Source organism: Aphelocoma coerulescens, chromosome 17 (assembly GCF_041296385.1).
Source record: "Aphelocoma coerulescens isolate FSJ_1873_10779 chromosome 17, UR_Acoe_1.0, whole genome shotgun sequence".
Taxonomy (NCBI): domain Eukaryota; kingdom Metazoa; phylum Chordata; class Aves; order Passeriformes; family Corvidae; genus Aphelocoma; species Aphelocoma coerulescens.
Window position 1 is genome coordinate 5,543,300 of NC_091030.1, and position 26,226 is coordinate 5,569,525.

General features: G+C 44.0%; 1 protein-coding gene across 1 annotated transcript; it reads left to right on the forward strand.

The window, feature by feature from the left end:
• Nucleotides 1–72: 72 nt before the first annotated feature.
• Nucleotides 73–24,593, forward strand: NUP188 (nucleoporin 188). The gene is made up of 44 exons (XM_069031787.1): nucleotides 73–120; nucleotides 1,162–1,216; nucleotides 1,800–1,873; nucleotides 2,097–2,181; nucleotides 2,810–2,890; nucleotides 3,298–3,342; nucleotides 3,924–4,016; nucleotides 4,135–4,254; nucleotides 4,645–4,856; nucleotides 5,289–5,403; nucleotides 5,632–5,832; nucleotides 6,531–6,620; nucleotides 7,186–7,251; nucleotides 7,791–7,910; nucleotides 8,357–8,483; nucleotides 8,608–8,763; nucleotides 9,112–9,238; nucleotides 9,854–9,941; nucleotides 10,021–10,097; nucleotides 10,250–10,364; nucleotides 10,707–10,827; nucleotides 11,017–11,083; nucleotides 11,499–11,627; nucleotides 11,782–11,915; nucleotides 12,320–12,426; nucleotides 13,256–13,462; nucleotides 13,878–14,047; nucleotides 14,365–14,434; nucleotides 15,044–15,111; nucleotides 15,727–15,922; nucleotides 16,428–16,505; nucleotides 16,852–16,937; nucleotides 17,435–17,580; nucleotides 18,690–18,871; nucleotides 19,252–19,452; nucleotides 20,066–20,158; nucleotides 20,342–20,500; nucleotides 20,694–20,831; nucleotides 21,248–21,322; nucleotides 22,013–22,222; nucleotides 22,904–23,035; nucleotides 23,171–23,241; nucleotides 23,438–23,567; nucleotides 23,751–24,593. Exons 1-44 carry the CDS (start codon nucleotides 95–97, stop codon nucleotides 23,919–23,921), a joined length of 5,214 nt encoding a protein of 1,737 aa, XP_068887888.1. The 5' UTR covers nucleotides 73–94; the 3' UTR covers nucleotides 23,922–24,593.
• The last annotated feature ends 1,633 nt before the right edge of the window (nucleotides 24,594–26,226 follow it).

Consider the following 26,226-nt stretch of genomic DNA (forward strand, 5'->3'; position numbering starts at 1 on the left):
GGGAGCGCGGCCGGGGGCGCGGCGCATGCCGCACCACGTGACGCCGGCGTGGGCGGGGAGGTGGGGGCCGGGGTCACGTGAGAGCGGAGCGAAGATGGCGGCGGGCGGGCTGAGCGCGAGGTGCGGGGCTGCGGCCGCCGGGGCGGAGGAAACGCAGGGGCAGCGCGGGGGCGGCCCCGCTCTTGCTGCGGGCGGACCCCGCTCCGCGGGACCGGGGGCTGAGAGGGGCTGGCGGGGAGGGGGCTCAGCGCCTGGCCGGGAGGGTTTAACTGCGGCGGGGCGCGCGCCGGTCTGGCCCCGCCCCCTCCTCGCGCGCGGGGCGAGGCCCCGCCCCCCTCGCTGAGGGACCCTCAGGGACCCTCGTCCCCAAAGACCCGAGTGAGAAGCGGCTGACGGGGATTTTGTGGTTGTTTTATTCTGTCGTACGAGAGGAGAGGCTGGGCAGGACTCCGTAGGAGCCGTTGCTTTGGCGGGGCCGGGGGTTTGATCTGCGCTCACTTCGCGGAGGTGCCTGACAGGCGCTCAGCCCTTCCCCGAGGAGGGCTGCACCTCCCGCGCGGCTGCTGCAGACGTACAAGTCAAAATACACACGTGGAGATGTGTAACGGAAGCGATTCGGTGAATCCCATGTTCAGTGATCATCTTACTTCGGTGGTTTCGTTTCTCCAGAGCACGTTTTTTGTCATTTATTATAACGCTTTTATGCTCTGGTGTCTGTGTAAAGATGGTGCAGTTTTTCACCTCACACAGTTTTATGCTCTGCTTAGAGTAGAGGATGAAACTGATGGAAGAATTTGTTTGAAGGAGAGCTTTGAATGTAACAATACAATACTGCTCTATGCTTTCATTAAGTTTCTTAGGAGCCTTAAATGTTCAAATAGCAAAATCAAATTGAGCTGGTAACCTGGTATCAATGTGAAGCTTTGATATGAATTCACTGGTCTTGCTGTGTCAGTTGTCACCCTCTTCTGGATTTTTCCTTGGTTTTTCTAGGACATCTGAAACTCATTAGCTAAAAGCAAACGTTCCTTAAATAATTTTCCTTGCATTGCAGTGTTGTTTGCTGCAAGTTAGTTGCAGGTTTGAAAAGTGTAAGCTAAATGGAAGCCTGGAATAACATTGATGATTAAAATACTCTCCACCTTTTCCTTGTGTTTACAGGAGCAGCAGAGAATTATGGACGATTCTGTTGGGCAGATCAGCTTTAAGAGAACCAGTAAGTTCATGTCCTGGTGAGCAGGTTTGGCCATCACTTATTTGGCTTCGTGGCCAAATACACCATTTCTACATCTCTTTGGATATTAGTGAAAATAGGTTTTGCTGCTCTTCCTTCTTTCTTAGCATGATTTTTGTTCCCATATCTCTGCCACTTGTTTGTTCTTCCGCTGCTTGTTTACAGCTGCTGCATGAGCTGCCTGGAAGGGTGTATGGAAAAGGTGGTTCCTTTTCTGGAGTGGCCACCTGTGTTGCTGCCTGGGGTGCCCTGGGGTGTTCATGTGTGGTACAACTGCTGTCTTATTTTGAGGGATGGAGCCTGTGCTTTCAAGAATTTGCCCAGAGGCTGGGAATCCGAATGTTTCTAAACCTGGTCAATTGCCTCCCTTTTTCCCACCCTCCCTAGGATTAGGCAATGCAGCTCACTGCCCTGTTCAGTACTGCATCTGGAATCACACCTGTCTTGTGTTGTTCCTGCCTCTTTGTGGTGGTGGAATTTCTTTGCTTTGCTTAATTTTTAACAGACCTGATATTTGGTAATGCACTTTGAGGAGTCTGTTCAGGGGTGCTTGGTTCTGTTTTAGGCCCAGATTGCTGCAGAGTTGAACAAGCACTGGCAGAGGCTGTTAGAAGGACTGTCGTACTACAAACCACCAAGGTACAGTCACTGCCTGATTTTAGAAATGATTCTCTAATGTGGAGTTTCGTTGTAAGTAAAGAAAGGTTACAGAATATTGTTGTATGAAGTATTGACAGGTCACTAAGGAGAAAGCAAATGTTCAGTGTAAACTGATAAAACTGAGAACTTTGAAATTATACCTGTTTAATTCTTTCCTTGAGATTGCTGCATTTTTAGTGACTAAAATTTCTTTTTACCTTAGTACGACTTCAGCAGAAAAAATTAAAGCTGATAAAGATGTAGCTGCTCCACTAAAAGAGTTGGGTCTGAGGGTCAGCAAGTTTTTGGTGAGTGAAGCTGCTCTTGCATTATTTTTTATCCCTGGAATGGATTGTTATTGGGATTCTGATATTGAAGTAATCTTCTCGATGTTGAGTAGAGGGAAGCTTAAAGTCCTGTCTGTTCAAAATAATCTAAAGGATGTTGAAGTACGTGTTGAGGCTCTAGGTCAAACTTCCAAAGTGATGAGTAACTTTGAGATGCTGTGGTTTTCCTGGTCCTTTGCAGCAGCAGCCACCTACTCCTGGTCTGAGTTGGGTTCTTCCAGGACAACTGCTCAGCTAAAAAACTGATGTCTCTTAAATCAGTTGCTGTGTTTGACAGTCCTCTCAGTTTACCTGCAAGGCTCTGTTTCTTTAGGCCACAAGTTTAGAGTTCAATGACTGGTGGTACCTTTATTTAAATGACTGATGGTCCTTTATCTGAAGTTAAACTGCAGCTCAGTGACATTAAAGCCCATGTATTTGGCTTTAAAAGAAGTGCTGATTAATGCATCTGCCTGGTGCAAAAGTATTCTTTTGGCATGTTATTTGTTTTGAAGATAAGAGCTGCCTGAGTATTTGGAGAGAATCTCAATCTTTAATGAATTCAGTTGCCTTTTATTAATTTCAGATCATTTCTCTTTCTTCTGTTCAGGGTCTGGATGAAGAGCAGAGTGTGCAGTTGTTACAGTCTTATCTTCAAGAGGATTACAGAGGAACAAGAGACTCCCTGAAGGTTCATAGCTCCCATTTATGTTCTATTTACTCCACATCTTTCCTTAATATCTGTTGTTTTTTGATGCAAATGTGAATCCGAATCCTGACTGGGAAGTGGCTTTGTAGCTTTTCCTCTCTGAAGCTGCATCCAGGCTTATCTGTTCCTTCTTGGTTCTCTGCAGGAACTCAGCTCCTCTTTCTGTCACAGGAATACGGGAAAGTTACAGATTTGTGAATGAGAGCTGAGCTGAAAAATAAATATGTAGTTAAAAATGAGTGTTTTGGCTTTGTGCTTTTGGAATTTGTCTTTCCAAATGAACTGGAAAGAAAAATTGTCTTTTATTTGTTTCAGTCATTTTGTGAACATAAATTTTGTCAGTAGGTATTTCTCCAGTAGCTATTTATTTTGTTGTATTTTGTTTACAGACAGTTCTTCAGGACGAAAGGCAGAGTCAGGCTTTGATGTTGAAGGTTAGTCATTTCCATTTTTATTTTCTGTGGAAAAGATCTGTTGGCAGCAAACCTACTTTATTTCTGTGGAATACCTTGAAATAATTGAAGTATTCCTTCGTATAAAGGAAGGCTTTTAGAAGGTGCTTCTGAAATTGAGGGATGTGCATGTAGATGTGAACGGTGTTAGTAATTGCTACAGAAATGAAATCTTAGGCTTGATATCGGGGAATTTAGCTGGGTAGATGTACACTGTCTTATTTTCCAAAACTTATAGGTTTGTGTGTCACTGTCTGACTTGACAAGATTGATGATTGTTTCTGACAGAGGGTAATAGGGATGTCTTTTTGCCTTTCTTTTCCACATTTTCTCACTTAACAGTGTAATTGTAGACCTGTTGTTATGGCAATGCTTGACTGAGTTCTGTAATGTTAATTAAATGTTGGGTTTTTTTCCCCCAAATTCAAAACTGCTCAGTTGAAACTCCATCTGTAGTAACTCTCTATTCCTGTGGTGAAGGCCTTGGCAGTGGCTGGGAGAGAGAGGTGGATGGGAGTTGGACACTGTCCCAGGTTGGTATTGATGGCACTTTACATTCACAGCTCGCTGACTACTACTATGAGGAGAGGATCTGCATCCTGCGCTGCGTCCTCCACCTGCTCACGTATTTCCAGGATGAGAGACACCCTTACACAGTGAGTACAGGATGTGGTGTCATTGAAATAGGCTAAATATGGAAGCTCATTCCCTACTTGTGTAAAAAGCCCACGAGTGTGCATGTGAGAAGTTCATGGACTTGTGTGTTTCTTTAAGGCACAGTACTTCCAGTGTGTTGAAAAGTTGGACAAGGAACTCGTTCCGAATTACCGCAAACAGTTTGAAGCACTGTACAAAGCAGAAGCTCCGACATGGGAAACGCATGGAAATCTCATGGTATTTTGTTTCTTACTATTATTTATCAGGCTTATAAAGTCTTTCCTTACGTGTATTGGAAAATACATCTGTGCAGATGCAGTTAAACAGGACGTTTCTCCTGGTCCAAGAAACTTAAAATTTGTTTTCTTTCTGACAGAACACACTTTTGCTCAGAGAGTTTTGTGAAACTTATAGTTCCTTGTAATAAATCCGTGGAGAGCACTCAGCCAGCAGGGCCACTTATGTGTAGTTGTTCATGATCTCTGTGTACTTAGAATGGCTTTCCTTGGCATTGACTCAATTGGTGGCTACACAAGCTGTTGAAATGCCTCCACACTTCTCAGTTTCTGACTGCTTTGGCTGCCCTGTGAGCTTCAATATGTGATGGTGGAACTTTGCTTTGTGCAGACAGAACGTCAGGTTTCCCGGTGGTTTGTGCAGTGCCTTCGGGAACAGTCCATGCTCCTGGAAGTCATCTTCCTCTACTATGCATACTTTGAAATGGCACCTGAGGAGCTTGTGGCGTTTGCAAAGATGTTCAAGGAGCAGGGATTTGGCACGAGACAAACCAACAGACATTTAGTAGATGAGAGCATGGATCACCTCGTGGATCGTATTGGGTAAGTGTTGTGTGTGTTTGTGAAGTGGGTACAGAGCAAAACAATTGCTTTTCTCGGGAAGAAATGCATTTATAATTATGTCTTTGTTGTTCTGCATGGGCCATGACTCGAAGGGGGAATGAAAATCCTGCCATACGTCCTGGTGGCAGAGAGTTATAAAGGTGGAAAAGCTATTCAAATTTCAGTGACCCTTTTTTGTCTGTTCAACCAGAAAAGGTAGTTCCGAAGGTTGTAATTTGTCCTCTACCAGCATTTCAAGACAAAATTTGGATTACGTGCTGTTAATTTCTTGTAATTTCTTACTGTTTCAAAGAAAGATGGACAAAGCAAATGAAAGGTTGCTTTTTGACCACTTACAGTTTAAAAAAGCCTTCCCTGAATTCTCGAATAAGGTTTCTGACCTACTTGTTTTTATTCTTTTACCGCTTGTAGCTACTTTAGTGCTCTTATTCTGGTGGAAGGCATGGAAATTGACTCCCTCCATGAACGTGCTTTGGATGATAGGACTGAGGAGCACAAGTTGGCCAACAGTCAGCACATCCACCAGGTAAAACATTGGCAGAGTAACCAACCTCTTCTCAGGCCTAACAGTGCAAAACTTCCTGTGATTACCCGGGCACTGCTGTGTCTGTAAACTTCTGGTCCTTGGGCTTGTTGGCCAAGTGTAGGAACTGGCATCCACATACCATGAGAAGGACACAATCAGCTATGTGCTTGTTGAGTATGGATTACTTTCAGATCTCAGTTATTTTGCTTTTGATTTGTCTCTGTGCAGGAGATGGACAATCAGCTGCTGCAGTTAGGGGATGTCTCACATCATGCTCCAGTGCTTTTGGCCTGGGCTCTGCTCCGTCACACCATAAACCCAGAGGAGTCCACAAACATCATCAGGAGGATGGGCAGCACTGCTATCCAGCTGAACGTCTTCCAGTATCTGACAAAGCTGCTGCGGTCCCTCAGCAGTGGGGGCAAGAATGTGAGTTTCTTAGATTGAACATGTAAGCTTTTGAAGGTCTAACTGCTCCTGATGTAAAGCTGTGATGGGAAGCAGATGACTGAACCAATGTTCTTTTTAAACGTGTAGTAAAGCATGTACTATCATCTTAAACTTCTTTCAGTGAGGATCAGAAATCAAGATGGAATGAAACAGATTTTTATGTCCAGAGAATTAAGAAAAGCTTTGTAAAGCAAGGAACTACATCTCTCTTGAGCAGAATAGACTGCAGTTAATCACGTTTTTTGATTTGCCTCCATAATTGTATTTGCCATTGTGGATCTCAAGTACTGGATGATTTAACTGCACTATTCTCTGCATATGGTTTCATTAGACAGCATGGTGTATTAGGGTAAACTGCTTTGTAGACAGAAGCCAGTGAAAGCAAATCCTTTTGATTCCTAGAAGTGTTGAGTGCTTCTTTTTTTATTTTGATGGTCTGCAAGGCATTTCTGTGATGTCAAGTATATGTCAATAGTAATGTCAAGACTTCTTTCTGTGAAATACTTCATATTAATGTGGAGCTTAACTAATGACTGCTCCCTATTTTGCTTCTCCTTTGCAGCAAGGATATATGAAAAAGGCAGTTACTTGATGTGTAAAGCAGACTGAGCAGAGTTACAGCATGTTTGTAGTTCATAGTCTTTCCCATAACAGCCTTGTGTACTCTTCCTTTGCAGTGTACTGCCAGCACAGCTTGTATGTGTATTTATGGACTTCTTTCCTTTGTCCTGACATCACTGGAATTGCATACATTGGGCAATCAGCAGGTAAGCATCCAAGGCACTTTGCATCTGTTACATAATTTAAAATAACCTGTCATAACTGATGCTAATTGCCTATTAAGTTGTAATCCTGCATTTCAGACTGCAAGCTTTATGTGGCTTAGGTAGACCCAAATGAGTGATTTGCTGTTTTTCCTACTGCATGTACACCATGCAAACCTAGTAAACACCTTTACAGACTGGCAGATTAGTAATGAAAGAGCACATCATACATTTGAAGTCCTATGGATATGAAGCTAATTGTTGATCTGTTAGTCCCAAAACAATGGAAATAATACAAACTCCATTTCTGAGTTGGACTGGACATCTTACAGCCCTCTGCAGATATCATGGACACCTTTGTTGTGGCCAGTTCCTTCATGATGAGGAGCATGGCTTTAGGTTGTGGTCTGGGAGTGGGTGTGTTGGTGTGTTTTGGCTCTAGGAAGTAGTTACATCTTGGTGGGTAAACATGGAAACTTAAATTCCAAAGATGTGGCAGAACTTGGTTGGGACAAAATCCCCCTGTGTAAAGTAGCTTTGATTTTTTCCATCCTATCATCCTTTGTAGGATATAATTGATGCTGCATGTGAAGTTCTGGCAGCTTCCAGCATTCCTCAGCTCTTCTGGAAGACGGTGAGTGTGTTTGCAACTTGTTTGACCTACCTTGTTTATAACTAAGACCTGATAAAAGTTTCCCTTTTAGGAAAGGAATAGGTTGGTTGTAATTGGTGAGTTGGTTTCTAGGAGGGCCTGAGGAGCAAATATTCATTTGCATCTATCTTTGATTTACTTTTGCCCTTTCCTGCCTTTTAGGTACAGCCTTGGCTTTACTCTTGAAAAGGATACTGGAGCGAGTTTTAATATAGGTGATAGTTGGAAGCAGGGCTGGGGCTGCAAGGATTGAACTAACTGCTGGCAAAAGCATTGTGCTTATTTTTTGTTGTCACAGAATTAGGGTGATGTGTAATGCCTTACAGTCTTAGTTTTTGCCTTATACTTGCAGACTGCCTCATGCTTTAGTCTGTGCCAGTGTGATCTTCAGTCACTGGAGTGATACTTTTATGCATGATTAATGTTAAATGTACAGCTTCAAAAGGAACTGTAACCTTATGCTATATTGAGACCCTTTTAGCTTTTCTTTTTAGTAATAAGACATTTGTTTCCACCACCAGGAACCTACTGCAGGTCTGGGTATTATCCTGGACAGTGTTTGTGGGATGTTCCCCCATCTTCTCACTCCTCTCCTTCAGCTGCTTCAAGCCCTTGTGTCTGATAAATCTACTGCAAAAAAGGTACAGAATTTCTCTTGGTGTTTGGGAGATGATTTATTTCAAGACAGGGATGACATGTTCTGTGTTTCTTTCTTTCCATTACATGTGCTTATCTCAACTGCAGTCTTAGGTAACAGACATTAAGCTTTTGTCTAAGAACAGTGGACAGGGCTCCTTCAGAGTTGTGTGCTGTTGCAGGACGCTGTTTTCTGGCTTCTAGAAAAGTTTTCAACTTCAATGGTTGAAGATTAAGATGCTGACTAATTTTCAGGGGATACTTACCTGATTCATTAGATGAGACTTGTCTGAACAGGTGGGCTGTGTAATAATGTTTTGGTAGGGTTGATGTATTAGAAAAATACTGTACACCTCAAGAAAACTTTCCTGTTCCTGGAAATGACCTGGTTGATAAATTTTTAAGAAGCTCTGGCTCTTCAGCTGTGTTGTTGAAGCTCTCTCTGATGCAGGTGTACAGTTTCCTGGATAAAATGTCCTTCTATATTGAACTGTACAAGCACAAACCTCCAGATGTGATCTCCCATGAGGACGGCACACTGTGGCGAAGGCAGGCTCCAAAGCTCCTCTATCCTCTTGGTAAGGAAACTGCACTTCACCTTTTCTTACTGAAATGCTTTGGGAAATTTAGCTCTTTCTTTACCTGCCTTCTAACTTATGGATAAGTTTGTGGCTTTATTTCACCTTCTTCTTCAATCTTTAGGACTAGGTCAAACAAATCTACGGATACCTCAGGGAACAGTGGGCCAAGTGATGCTGGATGATCGGGCTTATTTGGTACGGTGGGAGTATTCCTACAGCAGCTGGACTCTGTTCACCTGTGAGATTGAGATGCTGCTCCATGTTGTGTCAACAGCAGGTGAGACAGGCTGGGACTGTAAAAAGAACAAATAGTTATAAATTTGTGTCAATTTGAGTTTAGTAGTAGGACTGAACAGCTCTGAGTACTTTTGAAAGAGCATGGAATACTTTCTCAGAAACCTGATGATGATGATGATTATTATTCTGTAAAATTCACTGCAAAAGGCCAAGAGCATGTAGTGAAATGAGGTACCTTTTAGATGAGGAAGAAGTTGAAATAGATAAACAGATGTTTTTTAGTATGGGAGATGGATGGTTTTGAATCATGAAGATATGTGCATTGTTCCAGGCTTGATTACTGCTGAAGTACACTTTTGCATTCTGATGTTTGGTTTTCTTTACCCAGATGTGATTCAGCATTGCCAGAGGGTCAAGCCCATAATTGATCTGGTTCATAAAGTGATCAGCACTGATGTATCAATAGCAGATTGTCTTCTGCCAATCACATCACGAATCTACATGCTCCTGCAGAGGTGAGTCACTGACAGCAGAGGTACCTAAAGCAGATAGAGTGACCTGGAGGAATAGCTGATTACTTATTTTGCCAAGAGCTTTACAAGATGTGTGTCAGTACTTGAACTCCCCAAGACTGGTGTTCAGCTCTCAAAACTGTTCTGGTTACACATAGTTTAATGTTTTGATGCAGCAGAATGGCCCCTCTTCTACTTCTTTCCTGAAAGGTGTGCAATTTTATCAATTTAAAGGCAGTTTTGATTAGTAGCTGTATTTATATGGAAGGGGGATAAAACTTAGGATAAGAGCGGTAACTCCCAGGTTTTAAAACAGTTGTGCTTGCTAACTCCTCCCAGAGTTAACTGCCTGGGAATTGATGTTCAGCTGTATAGTTTTTGTTTGCTGTGACAACCTGCTGTCTTGCCAGCCTTGCTCTGGCAATAAATTGATCTGACTCAGGTGTGAGGGGGAGGTGGCAAGTCTAGATTGAAAGTGCAGACTCTGGTGTCTGTATTTATTTGCTTAAATTTTATATATGTGTACTTCAGTGAGAGGGAAAGAAACTTTTTTGATTAAAAAACCAAACTAGACCGCAGGTGGCAGTGCTTTTCATGCATTCTGTTTCTCCTTTGTAGGCTAACAACTGTAATCTCTCCCCCTGTGGATGTTATTGCTTCTTGTGTCAATTGCTTGACAGTCCTGGCTGCTCGGATGCCAGCCAAGGTGAGGAAAGGACCTGCTGGTGAGAACTGGTACATTTATATGTAAATGAGAAGGAGTATCTGTACCTCTTCTCTTGCAGGTTTGGACTGACCTTCACCACACAGGGTTCTTGCCGTTTGTTGCCAATCCACTGTCCAGTATGAATCACATGATTAGGTATTCATGTTCCCCACCCCATTTTTTTTGCCTAACCTATTCATAACATGCAATAAGAACTTTTTGCCAGCATGCAATCTCTGCACCTGACATCTCTCACTCATGTCAGAATCCTGCTATTCATGTGATGAACCCTCTTGCTCATTTCACAGTGCAGAGGGAATGAATGCTGGGGGCTATGGAAACCTATTGATGAGCATGGAACAGCCCCAAGGCGAGTACAGTGTTACCATCTCCTTCCTGAACCTGGTAACAACTCTTGTCCGGGTGAGTGCTTCTGGAATGCTCTGATGTGACACCAGCTCTGAGCTGTTATAATTGGGATGTGAAATACAGCCCTGTCTGAGATCAATCTCTGTGCAGCAGGGCTCTCTCAGTAATCTTTGCTTGACACTCCTTTCTGCACTGCTGTTTGTGCTTTCTCTGATCTGATTCTTACCAAAAAACATTTTGAGTCATCTCAAATGACTAGAAAAGATTAGAAATTGCTTGTAAATCTATGTCCACGTGTTCTGTGGTTTTCTCACACTTCAAAGACCATAAGGAATATTTTCCTCCAAAAGTTTTCTTGTCCCCCTCCTGGTTAAATAACATTTCTGTTTCTCCTAGGGACAACTTGGTAGCACCCAAAGCCAAGGCCTGGTGCCCTGCATTGTGTTTGTTCTGAAGGAAATGTTACCAAATTACCACAAATGGAGATACAACTCTCATGGAGTGAGAGAGAAAATCGGTAAGAATGTTAAAAGGGGGAGTAGGAAGAGAAGAGAATAAAAGGGATCACCTGCCTTCTTTTTTCTAGCAGCCATTTGGGATTTGCATTGTACATCTGATATTGTTAGATGCTGTGATTTGTTTGAAAATACTAGGAACGAGGCAACAGTTTTCAAAAGCTGAGTAGTCCATTTCATCTCTCTTTTAGGGTGCCTAATTCTGCAGCTGATCCATGCTATACTGAACTTATGCCCTGAAATGGATCCTCGCAGCAGGTAAGACAGGTGAGAGGTCTCAGACCTGCAGTAGCCTGGTTTACAGTGCAGGAATCACTGTCATTTTGTTTCAGTTTTTGAATTCAAACAAGTAGGAGGCAGCTGGCATATCTGTGTAGTGCTGGTTTCAGCTCTTTGCTGCATTACTGAGTACAGGAAGGGTAGAAAAGATTAGGGACAGAGCAAATCACATCACTTCTGGTAAAAAAATAAAGAAAAGAGTACATAGATTTCCTGGGATACACTGCCATCCACTTTCCTATTTGGTGTACTCTGGTGAAAGTAGAAGGGAAAGTAAAGGAAGGGTTAGTGGGGATGTAGAAATGAAGAGGTTACTTTGTGGTAGTTTTCTAAGTGCAGTGTGGCAAAATGCCACAAGTGCTCCTGGTGACACTGACCTGTGTTTGTGTCACAGCAATGCCCCCAGCCTGCAGTCCTTGTGTATCTTCAGCCTGGCCAACACGGAGGCAGGGCAAGCTGTCATTAACATCATGGGAATTGGGGTGGACACCATTGACATGGTAATGGCCTCCCAGTCCAGCAGGTGAGTGGAGTGTGGCTGTTTGGGCAGCTTCTGTGTGCTGGCTCTGAGTGAAAATGTCTTGTAACCCTGCTGGAGCTTCCTTCTTAAATGTTGTGCAAATAATAAATGCTGATTGTGAACACAGTTCCTTACTTTGGTTTCTCTTTGGAAACAGTGACGAGTCCCAAGGCCAAGGGCAGCTGCTGATCCAGACAGTTAAGCTGGCGTTCTCCGTTACCAACAACGTCATCCGCCTGAAGCCCCCCTCCAGCGTGGTGTCTCCCCTAGAGCAGGCACTCACTCAGCATGGTGGGTTCTGCTCCCTGGGGCAGCCTGGGTGCTGGGCTTCTGGGTGATCTGCAAATGGCAGTGTGTGTCTCATCACAAACACGAGTTAAGGTTTCCAGGTTACAAAAAGTGGTTGCTACTGATGGGGGAAGGCCTCTTCTCCCTCCTCTAAGGCATTCTTCCCCTCTGGGACAGCTTTTAAAGGATTAATCAAACATGGCTTATTGTTTGCTGTTTTGTAATGGGATTAGTGTAATTACAGAATATTCTAAATCAGCTGCTGTTAGTGCCTCTGGCTGGATCCATACTGTGTTCTTTTGGGAGACCAACTTAGTTCTCATCTTCTGCTGCGGAAATCATTATTTGGTAAATAGTTACATTTTGTTGCTGTTTCTTCTCTTTGATTTTATTTGTGTTTTCTCCAGGTGCTCATGGAAACAACCTTATTGCTGTCTTGGCCAAATACATTTACCACAAGCATGACCCTGCTCTTCCACGCCTGGCCATCCAGCTGCTCAAACGACTGGCTACAGTAAGATAAGACACACCAGTGCTCCTTTGCTTCTTCCCGTGGGATTGATTCCACCACTGAAATTTTTTCAAGATAATTTCCTCAGGCTTTTTTGTATCAGGGAGCTTAGTGCAAGTCAGTTGAAGCAGGGTGGACTGACAGCTGAAAGTTGGGGCACATGAAAAATCATCTAAAGGGCCCTTTATTTTTTTAATGTGATTTTCTGCTGTTTCAGAAGTCACTCAGCACTCACTGAGAGGCATCCCATGAGTGGGGTTTTTCTGCAAAATATTTGAACCTCCAGTTGTTCTCTTCCCAATTTTTCACCAACTTTCTCAAGTCACAGTCTTAAATACAATTCCTAGACCTTCCTATCTGGAACTTTAACATCTTACTGAGAAGAGGGTCCTATTTAAGTTTTTATCGTGACCTTTCAACTTTTAGACTTCTGTACTTAGTAAAAGTAGACTTTAGACTTACAAAGCCTTTTGTACTTACTCTTTTTGTCTGCTAAACATCTGAGTATTTATAGTTTTCTTAGAGCATATAAATCCAGGTCTGAGCTTATTTTTTTCAAGAAATGTAATTCCCAATCTGTTTTTTTCTTTGTCCTTTATATTTCTTTTGTAACCTGAGAGAAGTAGGTGAGGATAGAGCAGAATTGCTGAAGAGGAATATTTGGATCACTTGTCACATTTCTTCTTGCTTAATGACAACTTACTTTGATATGTTCGTAGATTCAATATTAAATATTTTTGAGTTTCAATACAATACAATCACCTTTTATGTAGAGTTAAGCATTCTCTACAGCATGTTTATTTTTCCCTCTGATGTTTGTCTCCATGGGCAGGTTGCTCCCATGTCTGTGTACGCCTGCCTGGGCAGTGATGCTGCTGCCATCCGCGACGCCTTCCTCACGCACCTGCAGAGCAAGATCGAGGACATGCGCATCAAGGTCATGATCCTGGAGTTCCTCACAGTTGCAGTGGAGACTCAACCTGGGCTCATTGAGCTGTTCCTGAACTTGGAAGTGAAGGATGGCAGTGATGGGTCGAAGGTACAAGAGCAGATACCTGCCTGAGGACTCACTTGCCTTTTTTTGCATATTAACAGCACTGGATGCTAAAATCTGATAGTTCTTACTTGTAACCTGATGTGCTTAATGTAAAGATAAATGCAGGTTGTGCTTGTATTTAATGGATGTGGTGTATCCCAGTTTCACTTTTCCCTGTAACCAAAGAGAAACTTTCCCCAGTGTTTCAAGGAAGATACTGAGTTAGCAAAAGAACATCTGCTGAGACCAAGGGTGCCTGTGACCTGCTCTCTTCACTCTGTGTGCTGTTCTCTAAGTGACCTTAAAACACTTGTTCATGACATTCTGGCAATGAGAAAGCTAAAGATTTGGGTACAATGGACAATATAATTCTCCAGCATTATAACCACTTGTAACCTCTTGTCTCCTTCTGCTTTAGGAATTCAGCTTAGGGGAGTGGAGTTGCCTCCAAGTGGTGTTAGAGCTGATTGACTCCAAACAGCAGGAGAGGTACTGGTGCCCTCCCCTCCTGCACCGCGCTGCCATCGCCTTCCTGCACGCGCTGTGGCAGGACCGTCGTGACAGCGCCATGCTCGTGCTAAGGACAAAGTGAGTTGGTGTTCCTCGACAAGGCATTTTCCTTCCTCTTTTCCAAGACATTCTTTCTGTGGTTTGTCAGACTTTTCAGGGACATTTCCATCTTAGTCAATGTGTGCCCTGGTGAGGGTATGCATTGTGTGGGCTTTGAGTGTGGAAGATGGGAAGCCCCAGTGTGTCAGAAGCAAATATATTTCTGTTTCTTTTATACAAAGCAAAATAAACTTGTATTTATCAAATCGTATTTTCTACGTTTGGAACACTCAAAATGCTGCTAGGCACGTGACATGAGGGAAATAACTGATACTACTTTTGTTCATATCTTTTAGGCCAAAGTTTTGGGAAAATTTAACTAATCCCCTCTTTGGGACCCTTCCTCCGCCTTCTGAATCATCAGAGGTGAGTTATATCCAAACAAAATGAAGGGATTTATGTATTTCTCAGAAAAGGTTTCTAAGTGATGTGTGTGGCTGTTCCCTCTGCTTGCAGCTTCCTAAAGGGACTGTGACCAAGTGGGTTAAACACAGGCAGGAGGTGAAGTGAATGTTGTCTGGCTTTTCAGAGACTGGGCAGCCATGAACTGTCTTTTGAAATTCTCTGCTATTTATTCACATACAAAACAAAACCAGCTATGTGGCAGCTGTGGTAACACTCACTGTGGAAGGTGTGCTGTCTGAAATGTATCTATATTGTGGGCTCAGGCTGACTGGTATTATGGAGGAATAGATTAGGTTCTTGTTCTTCCTTTCTGTGCAAGTTTTTCTCTTCATTCTGAAAGCCCTGTGCTCTCACTGAAGAGCTTGAACTCTGAGCACAGTATTCTGTCCTTATTGTCACCTATCTGTGGACAAAATGACATAACTATTCCTATTGTGGGAGAAATAAGTCTCCTGTGGAACTGGAGTATCAGCCATCCCAAGTGGATGGGTAGGGATAAATCAGAATTTCACTCACCCTATAGAGCATAGATTTTTTTCTTTTTTAATTGGAGTTTTTTTGTCTTCATAGCTCAGTGTCTTGGATACCTGTGCCTTAATAATGAAAATCATCTGCTTGGAGATCTACTATGTTGTCAAGTGAGTCTTTGGCAGTCTCTCCTTCATCCCTGTACTTTTTAGCTGTTGCAGCTGTGTGTGTTAACTCTTGGTACACCATGTGGGCTTTGATGGGCAAAGCACATGTAATCCTGGGAAAATCTGGGAGTGATTTATGAACACATTACAAACATTCATTTGAGATTCTTGCAATATCCAATTGCAGAAAGATATTACAATCCTTCTGCAGCCTTTAGGTGAGAATGTATCAGTATTTTCCTTGTAATCTGGAATAAGAATATACAGTATTTATTAAAACTAATTGTCAGCTAAGCCAAGTAAACCTGCAGTGATTGAATCACATTTAGTAGTTTTCTCCCACTTGGTTTGTTTTCCCGAACTTAACAGCTGTTTCCTATGTTGAAAAGTCAGGATTAACTAAAATCTCTGTTTAAAAAAAAAAAAATCATAGATTTTCTTCAGGGTTTATATTGTTCCTTCATATTTGATACAAAAAGTGGGATTCCCTGCACAGGTCTAATATGTGGAATAACCTTCACTTGCAAGCTGTATCCTTGACTTTCCTCCCTGAATCATTGAAGTGTATTTTCTGACCCAAGACTAAATGAAGATAACTTCTCCTCTTGATTTGGTCAGGGGCTCACTGGATCAGTCCCTGAAAGACACACTGAAGAATTTCTCCACCAAGAAGCGCTTTGCCTACTGGTCAGAGTACGTGAAGTCCCTGGCACAGCACGTGGCAGAGACCGAGGGCACCAGCTGTGCCTCCATCACCGAGTATCAGATGCTCATCTCGGCCTGGCGGATGCTGCTCATCATCTCCACAAGCCATGTAAGGGCTGCCTCTTATCTTTCATGAGAGTTTGAAGTGGACATTATGAATAATACAATATCAACAGCTTCCTAGGCCAGCTAAGCAGAATTCACTGGTTTTTTTCTTTCAGTTTTGTTGTGTGTGTGAACACAGTGCAGGTTGGCACAAGCATGGTGCAAGAGATTAGAGTGGGTGATATTTTGCTGTTTGATCAAAATGAGCATATTGTTCTCTCAGCAGAGGAGGGAGGTAGTAAATATTTTTTAGAGGGATTCTAAGTAATTCTGTAATCCTGACAAGCTTTTCCTGTGTCAAGTGAGGCAGGGATGCACCATTAGAGAATTAGTCATTGCCAGCTTCTTGTCAATGGTTAATGTAGGACTAAAATGATTTCTGTAAAACTCAGCAACTATAAAATTTGATGGATTCATAAAATAACAAATTAAAACAGTAAACTGATTTTAGGCTTCTTAGAAGATGCATCTTTTGTTGTGCTGATTGATCTTTATCTTTGTGGATTTAGGCAGATATCATGCATCTGACTGATTCTGCAGTTCACCAGCAGTTGTTTCTGGATGTGCTAAATGGCACCAAGGTTTTGGTAGGTGTTGCTTCCTATCAGTTCTTTTCATTTCCTAATTGCTTATCTTCTTTGCACTGTGAGGGGTTCTATTTCTGCAGATGCTTGTGATCATAGATTTTTTTAGATCCTGTGAAATTGGGCTGAAACAAAGTCTTTCTCCCTGAACTGATGAGCTGCTTAAATCTTTATTTTGTATGTGTCATTCTTGTCATCACTGAGTGACCCTGCGAGGGTCCTGGCTCTGGTCCCCTCAGTTCTGCTGAACAAACCTGGTCATTTGGTGGTGGTGCTTGGGCTTCAGCATTTCTGCAGTGTTTTTACATGTGTCTGTTCCAGCTGTAACTCTTGCTCTATTTCTCCTTAGCTCCAAGTTCCCATGTCAGTGTCCTGTCTGCAGCTGGGGTCTATGCTGTGTACCCTTCTTCTGATCCTGCTCAAGCAGTGGAAAAGGTAGGTATTTTGTTTAGATTATTGTTAGTCACTGCTAGAAATAAAAACTTGGGAGATCACGTTTAAATAAAAATTTGGGAGATTATGTTGTAGTGTTTTGCTCTAGTGTGAATACCTTAGTGGTCTGGGGAGAGAACTGAATCATTGAATTCTCTTTTGGGATGTCAAATGTCTCTTGGTTGTTGCTGAAACTGTAAGAAGTCTCTAGTAGCAATACAGTTTATTTGGTTTCCTGCTTGCTGGTGAAAAGTACCAAAAGAGCTTTTGTGATAGTTAGCCCTGTTTTCTCACTCTCATTCTCACAATGAAGGGAAAATGCATTCTCTCATTCTGTGGAATGTCTTTAGTGAGATCCAGGTGGTGACCTAAATTTTACTTTGAAGAATTGCTTTTACTTTTGGGGGTCATATAACTTATGATCCACACAGCTCATTCAAGACAATATATTTTTTGAGGGATCTTGTCTAATCTGAAGAGCTCTCCCTTTTTGTTGTCAGCGAGTTGGGTTCTGTGGATAAAATCATAAACTCCTTGACGCAGATTCTGGAGGGAGTACTACAGGCAGATCAGCAGATGATGGAGAAAACCAAAGCCAAAGTGTTCTCAGCTCTTATCACTGTTCTGCAAATGAAGGAGATGAAAGGTGAGGTGGTGCATGTGCAGGTGTCGAGGTGCCAGGTTGCCAGGTCTGAACACACCTTACACCCAACATGTGCAAGATAAACACATGTGTGGTGCTGGTAGTAGTGCAGGGTGCTGAATGTAGTCACCAGCCTGTGGGACTTCTCTCCTTTTTTCTTCCTTTCTTTAGCTAGTTTTGGAAAGAGATGAGGTTTATCATTCGTTCACTCTATGTCCATGTCTTCCCTTCTCTTGTCTTTTCCTGACAATAACCTCTGTTTGATCAGTTTGGTTCCTGCGTGTTTTTGGAAACAGCTCAGTGTATGGGGGAGAGACACCTAAATCAGGCTCTCTCAGAGTGACTGTAGAGCTTAGATTCTGACGTGGATTGCTAGTTAGAGATAACAAAAGACCCAAACATGAGAAAGGGTACATTTTGTTACAAACCACAGAAACCAGTCTGGTCATTACTCCTGTCCCTTGTGGGGCATCTGGCATTGCAGTGGAATCTCGGCAGTATTTCTCTGTACAGCACATGCAAAGGCCACTGGGATTAAAAGTGTGTCAGGTTACTTGTCTGTTTTCCTTGTCCCACTGCTTTGGCTCTGCAAGCCTGTTATGTTTTGAAAAATAGAAAGTGGATGGTTGGTTTGGTTTTAATTGTTTTCTTTGCTGTTGAATTTGAGTTTCTAGTCATGCTGGTAAAAGGTGGTGCAATTTATTATAATGGTTTTGATAAGAATGTAGTATTTATATGGACTCACAGACCATAGACTGCACCCAATCTGCATGGGCTGGTACCAGCAGTCTGGAGCAATGGGTGGGAATTGCTGTGGTGGAATAATCTGTCCATAGTAGTGCTTGATTTGTGCTTTGACATGTCATGAATTTATATGACTTCTTGGTAAAACTACATGTTTTTGTTATTCAGATGAATATAATCCTGTATTATATCCTCCTAGACTTAAACATCTAACTTAGTCACAGTTCCTCCCATTGTTTTGTAGCTTTTGAAATGAGAACAGAATAAATGCTAATTCCAAGAAATGTGGCTCAGTGATGTTATCAGTTAAACTGGAAACCTGAGTACAAGGACTGTGTGTTAACTGGTGTCTGTTGTGCATGTCACAGTGAATGACATCCCCCAGTATCCCCAGCTGGTGCTGAGTGTGTGTGAGACTCTCCAGGATGAGGTCATTGCACTTTTGGACCAGACTCGGCACAGCCTGACCTTGGGAGATGCTGCAGATGACAAGGACAGTATGGAGACTGACGATGCCTCCCGAGTTAAGCACAAAGACCAGCGAGATGGGGTAAAGGACCCGTTCCTCTGCTCTGCAGCCTTGTCTCTTCTCTCTAGACAAAAGTTTCATGATGCTTGGAACAACTTTCCCTTGTAGCCTGCTGCCTTCAAAGGAAGTTTTAGCAGTTTCTATTTCAGAATTACTCGATGTTTTTTTGGCTCACATCAGTCTGGCAATTGGCTGTTGCTGCCTCTCCTTCAGATGTGTCCTAAAAAACATTGTCATGAGTGCTGATACAGCCAAGAGGTGTACAGAGTATAATGTGAGGGATACCAGGAGCCTTCATTCGTGGTTCTGAGAATGATTGAACTTTAGATTGTGTTAGTAAGTGCTTTTGAGATTTTTCTTGGTACAACCCTGTACCTACCTACCTTTCCTTGTCACTGTAGGTGTGTGTTCTGGGTCTGCACCTGGCTAAGGAGCTCTGTGAAGTGGATGAAGATGGAGACTGCTGGCTGCAGATTACTAGGAAAGTCCCTGTGCTTCCTACCATCTTTGCTGCACTGGAGATCAGCCTGAGAGTTAAACAAAACCTTCACTTCACAGAGGCCTCATTACATTTGCTGCTGACCTTAGCAAGGACTCAGCAGGTGAGAGATGCAGAGAAGTGAGAGCACATAGCTGTATACTTTAAATAAGAAAAGTGTGTCTCATTTTATATCTCATTATCCAGTCTGTGATGCAGCTGAATGATAAGCTGTAGATAAAGGGGTATTTTTTGGAGGCTGGAAAGCAGCAGGTCCTGTATGTACACACCTGCTTAATGTGTCTTGTTCTCCATAGTGGCAAGGCTGGGAAAAGCTGAGCCAGCCAGGTAGACCTGTCATTTAGAGCAGGCACCTTCACTCAATGGATTCTGCAATGCAAATACCCCCTTGTTAAACCAGCATTGAGTGTTGGAACCTGCTTCTTCATTAGTTTTAATAAAGTGTTATTTATCTATTACAAATTCAACTTGTGTGGGGCTTTAGGTGAAAACAAGGTTATACCAGAGGAGGTGATAAATGGAATTCTGAGTACAGTTATGCAGGCTAGATTTTGCTTTTCTTGATGTTGAACTTTTGACAACACAGAAGTGTGTGTAGATGAAAGTTCTGTAAAAGGGTGGTGACAGTGCAAAGGACAGAAATATCTACTGCAACACAAGTCTCTTCAGTCCCTGAGAGCAGAGGCACAGATTCCAACAGTAGTCTGTTCTTGTAGGGAGCAGCAGCAATGGCTGGAGCTGGTGTCACCCAGAGTGTCTGCCTGCCCCTCCTGAGCGTGTACCAGCTCAGCACAAATGGAACCATTCAGGTGGGTGCTGCTTCCTTCATTCCAGCTGGGAATGCACCCAGAGAGCTTCCCATGCCCTCGCAGGCTGTGGCTGGAGCAATGCCCTCCCAGGGTGGGAGGACAGCAGCCACCCCTAGAGACTGAGACTGCCAGATTGGTGTGGAGGGAAAAAAAGTTGCTTATTTTTCTGTGTGATTTGTTCAGACATCTGCTTCATCCCGGAAATCCCTGGATGCCCCCTCCTGGCCCGGGGTCTATCGCCTCTCCATGTCCCTGATGGAACGTCTTCTCAAAACACTGAGATACAACTTCCTGACAGAAGCACTGGACTTTGTGGGTGTCCATCAAGAGAGGATCCTTCAGGTGGGCCACGAACTGTCTCTGTGCTTCACTTGGCTCATGTGTTCCAACAGCAGTGGAAATGATTCAGAAAGGGCAGAACCTTTCCCTGCCTTGGGAAAGGTTACAGTGGAGATAACTGTGAGAGGAGGATGGCATGTTATCCCATCTGTCCCTTATCTGTCATGGTCGTGATTTACTTCTCTCTCCTTCCCAGTGCCTGAATGCAGTACGGACCGTGCAGAGCTTGGCCTGTCTGGAAGAGGCTGATCATACTGTTGGCTTCATTCTTCAACTCTCAAATTTCACAAAGGAGTGGCATTTCCACCTGCCACAACTTATGAGGGACATGCAGGTAGGAATAAGGATATTGCTGTGGATAATACATTGCCTTGGAGTGCAGAGATTTGGATGTCTTCAGAGAAAATGGCACTGTATCACTTTTATTACCATTCCTTTAATGGGAATTATAGCTGAAGTTATTTAACTGCCTATTCTGTCAGTACCTTGTCTCGAGTGAGGAAATACAACTGTTGGGAGAGAGAGAAGTGGTGTTGCTTGGAAAAGTAAACTTGGGGAATAAAGTGGCTTACTTCCAGTTCTTAGTGCCAGGTGATTTCAAGAAAATACTGGAAAATTAAGAGACTGCATGGATCCTTTATGATCACAGTAGGTGTGAGCTGTGTTTGGATTTTCTAGTTTCCAGCAGTGATAGTGAATAGATGTGGTTTGAGCTTTTATGAGATTTCTCCCTGTCTTTATTTCTTTCAGGTGAATCTGTGTTACCTGTGCCAGGCCTGTACCTCCCTCCTGCACAGCCGCAAAATGCTCCAGCACTACCTGCAGGTGAGTGTCCTACACCAAACTTCTAAGTTGTGTTGCATGCCTGTGCTCCCTGTTAGAAGGGAGCATTATTAAGTATCAAGGGTCTTGGATATTGAATGGATTATTGCTAGTCCTCATGGTGATTATTGACACCCATTAACAGTTAGGATTTGCATTTTTTAATGGCAAAAAAAAAAAGTGCAAAGAGTAGTCTGGACTCTGGAAACCTCTGGACTGTGTAAAGCCAGTCCTAGATAACCAGCAGCCTGTGCTGAATGGTGCTGTTGTCATAAGGAGGCTGCATTGCTATAGGACTCTGGAGTGCCATTAATTAAGCCACTGTTGACCTGGTGTCCTTGATTTGATTTAATTTGTTAAAGGCAGATAGTTCTTGTTCTTGGGATACCTTTAGATGAACGAGGTGGAGATGATGCATTGCTGCTGCAGTGTTCCTTCTGCATGGCTCAGACTTGGTCTGTTGATCATTCTTTTTCCGGAGTGTGGAATCTAAACATTCTTTGCAGCTGCCTCCCTGCAATGCAGTGTCTCCCCAGCCCACACCAGCTGTAGATTCCCAGCAGGTGACAGACTTTGGGTGCCTTATTTCCTCATTCTCTTTGTTCACAGCATATATTTTTTTTATCAAAACACTTGTCTTAGTGCAAAATAATCATATCTGTATTCAAGACCTTCTCTTTTCTTTCTCCACAGACAAAAAATGGCGATTCCCTTCCATCCAGTGTGACTCCCCGTGTGCAGCGTAATCCGCAGGCCTCCTCCAAACACCCCAGCCCCGAGTCAGAGGCAGCAGAGCAGAAGGCCCTGCTCACAGTGCAGTACAGCCTCCTCAAAATCCTCAGCAAGTCTCTCGCTGCCCTGCGCCATTTCACCCCTGATGTCTGCCAGATCCTCCTTGACCAGGTGGGGAGAGAGGAGAGGAGAGGTGCTGCTCTCTAAAGGGGGGAGTTTCCAGCATTTCCAGGGATACTCTGGGTCTGTGTGTCCTGCTTGATACAGTGACCCCACTGTATACCTGTCTGCTGTTCTGCACAGAGCAGGAAGGCAGGAGACAAGGAATTTGCTTTGGGAATGTGGCACTGCACAGTGTGAAGGGAGGACTTGGCTGAGCTTTTGTGTGATCTACACAAAGCTGTGTATGTGTGACCTTACTGGAGCAAACAATAACTCAGTTGGTTTGTACCTTCAGTACATTCTTTAGGAAGAATCCTCTTGTCATCCACCCATGGTGGTGTGAGCCAATGCCTGGTTTCCAGGTTCAGAAAAGGAAGGTTTAGTCCTTGATTCTGGCAGTGTCCTGCTGCTAACAGTTGGATAGGGCACGTCCTTCTGTGCTTCTGGGGGCAGCCAGTACCTTGGTGTGCCAGTGATGGCAGCTGTGTGAGGAGAGCCATACAGTCTGATTGTGCAGTGCTGTACAGGACACTTTACTGCTCCAGCTGTACACCTGGGATTTGGGAAATTACCACAGTGCTTCTATTTCTCCATATGAAAAGCGTGATAAGGGACTGGGTATTCCTGTTCCTATGGCAACACCATACTCATGGCCTCTGGGGTCTCACTCCTCTTTCTGTTCCTCCATAGTCGCTGGACCTTGCTGAGTACAACGTGCTCTTTGTCTTGAGTTTCACCACACCAGCCTTTGATTCGGACGTCGCACCTTCCTTTGGGACCCTCCTTGCCACAGTCAATGTGGCCCTGAACATGCTGGGAGAGGTACTGGCCCTATCTGTGACTGGGAGCACAGCAGTTGCAGTGATCTCAGAGAGCTCATTCAACTGATACTTGGAAGAGCATGAGTAGTTCTTTTCTATCTCCTGTCTCTAATGCCTGTCTTTTTTTCTCTCTAAGATGGATAAGAAGAAGGAACCTTTCCCTCAGGCTGCAGGGCTAAATATGCAAGAGGGAACCAAAACCCTCAAGTAAGTTTCTAGTTACTTGATGTAGTTACAGCCAAGCAGCAGAAGTCAGAGCTCCTCAGATCAGAACTGAGGTGTAGAGGCATTTGTGTGTCTTTGTTACATCCCTTGTGCATAAAGTCCTTCAATAACTATTTGACCTGAAAACCAGAGTGTGCTGACCTTTTTGGCTCCTGCTGATTTGTGTTTCTTTGCACAGGTCTCTGCTCATGTTTACAATGGAAAACTGTTTCTACCTGCTCATCTCCCAGGCTGTTCGGTACCTGCGGGACCCGGCTGTGCACCCCCGGGATAAGCAGCGGATGAAGCAGGAGCTCAGCTCGGAGCTGGTGAGCACCTTGTGCTGTCCTCTCACGGTTCCATGTGTCTCATCTGTGGCTGCCCATTTCCCAGCATGACTGAACAGCCTTGGGCTGCTCATACTGGCACATTCCTGTGCCACAGCACCCGGTTTGGGGCGGGAGAGGGTGTGTGGTGGAACGAAGTTGACTTGTTACGCACTCTAATTTCAGAGTACGCTGCTCTCCAGCCTGTCCCGTTACTTTCGCCGGGGTGGTCCCTCTTCACCTGCCAGTGGGGTCCTTCCCTCTCCTCAAGGAAAGTCTGCCTCCAAGCTGGGTCCAGAGGGGCAGGAGCCCTTGTTTCAGCTCGTGCAGGCCTTTGTCCGGCACGTGCAGAGATAGATCCTGTCCTGGCCCTGCCTCCCTTGTCAGGACTTGCAGCGGAACAATTCACGTCCACCACAGAAGGCATCACCTTCGGCAGAGCTGTAATGAGGACTGGGAAGGGAGGGAGGCCAAGTGTGGGCAGTGGTGTCACCTGAGCAGTGAGATCCCATGGAACTCTCGCCACCCAGGAGCAGAGTGAATGTAAGGAGAGCCCAGCTGGCTCTCCGGTGACCAGCCCACGTGCACAGTCTGCTCGCTCTGTCTGCCAGAGCATCCTGGCTGCATACAAGCACTGAGCAGTCAAAACCTTTATTTTTATAGCTTGTATCTCAGCTGGGGAAGCTGTGGCTGGATGGAGAGAGGAGACACATTCTGCTGGGCATTAACTCTGCTCCTAACACAAGGTGCAATCTGCATCTCCCACGTGGATTCCAGCTAAGGCACACCCAAGGGATCAGCCAGCAATTCAGAGACCATCTTTCTACTGCTATTTTTGTACTGAATGGTTCAAGGCACGATGGTGTATGTGTGCTCATGCCTTCCCTTCACCCTGCAGTCTGTGTGTTGTGTGTGTTTCTGAAGAGCAAGGCCTCACTTAAGGTTTTTACGTCAAAATTCCATTGCTCCAGTCTTGCAGTTTTTTGTAACTGTGCCCTATTTATACTGATATTAAAACCTTTATAGACAGCAGCTGTGTTCATGGGTTTGTGTTGGACACAGCAGCACCAATTCTGCAGTGTCTGGGTAGTAGTTCTGCTGAGCTGAAGTCCCAGCTAATGCTGTGACTTCTGAGTGACAATCCAGAGACTGTCTGAACTTGCTGTAATTAAAGGCTGATTCCCTGAGTTCCCCACACCCACTCCCTTTCTCTTACTCTCCTGTTGGGGAACTTGTAGGAGGTTTGAAATGAGCAGCACTATAAAATATTCCTCAAGGATGATTCCCCTGCACATGGTGATGAGGGCCCTGCACAGGAATCACTGTCTGCAGTGAAGGTGGATCATGTGGTGTAGCTCTAGATCAACAAACTTTAAGGTTCTGAGGCTCAGTGTGTAGTAAGGACAGTAAGAGAAAGTCAGTGATTATTGCTTAAAATACAGCTGGAAATCTAGACAGACTTACCTAAGGTAAATCAAATTTCAGTGTAGCTGTGAGCTATTAACCTACCAGTTCTTTCCTAAAGAGACACTTGATTGCTTTATGAGCCAGAGCCTTTTTAGTTTCAATGGTTTTAAGAGACTAGAGCTAGAAAATGAGATTATCTTGGTTTGAGGTTGTTTGGGCTTTTTTAGCTTGTAAGCTTAAGTGCTGGCAATATCCTCGTACATTTGTTTGATCTAATGTCATGTGCCCTGAGGGCTTTGGAGAGATTTGAACCGGCTGGAGTAAAGTCTTAAAGTAGAAGGGAGAAGGGCTGTGAGGTGGTGTGAGAGTCCTAAACCCAGTGGTGTTTCAATGGGGCAGCCTCTAACCAGAAACACTTTGTGCTATGGGGGAACTGGGTGTGACCATGGAGAGTTGAAGGTGAACAACGTGCAGAAACAGCAAATGGATGAGAGGCACCATGGGGAGAGGAAGCAAGGCTGGAACTGGTCCATCTAAGTAAGTTCAGTTACAGCAGAGGCTGGTACTTGACAACTCTGGTTGGGATATTTCCTTTTTGTTATGGCTTTGGAAGTTACAGTGTGCTCATCATTGTATTGGTGTTCAACAAGAACAGATTCTTCTAGATGTTTATTCAAGCACCAGAATGAGTTGGTGCTTGGCAGGAGCCCTTGGTGCCAGACAGCAAAAGCAGTGGGTGCTGTTGGTTATGTGTATTTTAGAGCTACAGCAGCACTTCAGTCCTGAGTCGTACCTGTCCCTGTCCCTCAGGCACAGAGGGGATCCAGCCAAGAGGGGTTCCCCTGACATCTGCAAGGAAGCAGCACAAGTGTCACCTTCTGTACAGAGTCAGGAGTAGCAATAGATTTTCCACGTGCTTTTTTTTTCTACTGCAGAGGGAACAGAGTGCTGGTGCCAGGAAGAGAATTCCTTCTGGCTGCTCTGAGGCCATTTTCTGCTTCATTAAGCTGCTGCTGTTTTTCCTAAAACTGTTTTTCCTCTTTAATGTACCAAGGAGAAGAATAGCAGGGGAACAGGAATGTCACTGGCCTGAGGGAAAATATACATGCTGGAAGGGAAATAGGCAGGAGTGGACCTCTAATAGATCAGGACTATAGGAGTGGTAATCCTGGCAATTTTAAAACCAACTCGAACAGGAACATCATTCGATTTCCCTGTTCTCTTTAACTAGAACAGCCAAGCATTATTGCTGCAC

What these genes read in the sequence shown, in the direction of transcription:
- NUP188 (XM_069031787.1), top strand. Translation starts at nt 95, where the DNA reads ATGGCGGCGGGCGGGCTGAGCGCGAG. An exon ending in TCATCATCTCCACAAGCCAT is followed by an intron (nt 15,923 to 16,427) that starts GTAAGGGCTGCC and finishes TTGTGGATTTAG; the next exon opens with GCAGATATCATGCATCTGAC. An exon ending in ATCAAGAGAGGATCCTTCAG is followed by an intron (nt 20,501 to 20,693) that starts GTGGGCCACGAA and finishes TCTCCTTCCCAG; the next exon opens with TGCCTGAATGCAGTACGGAC.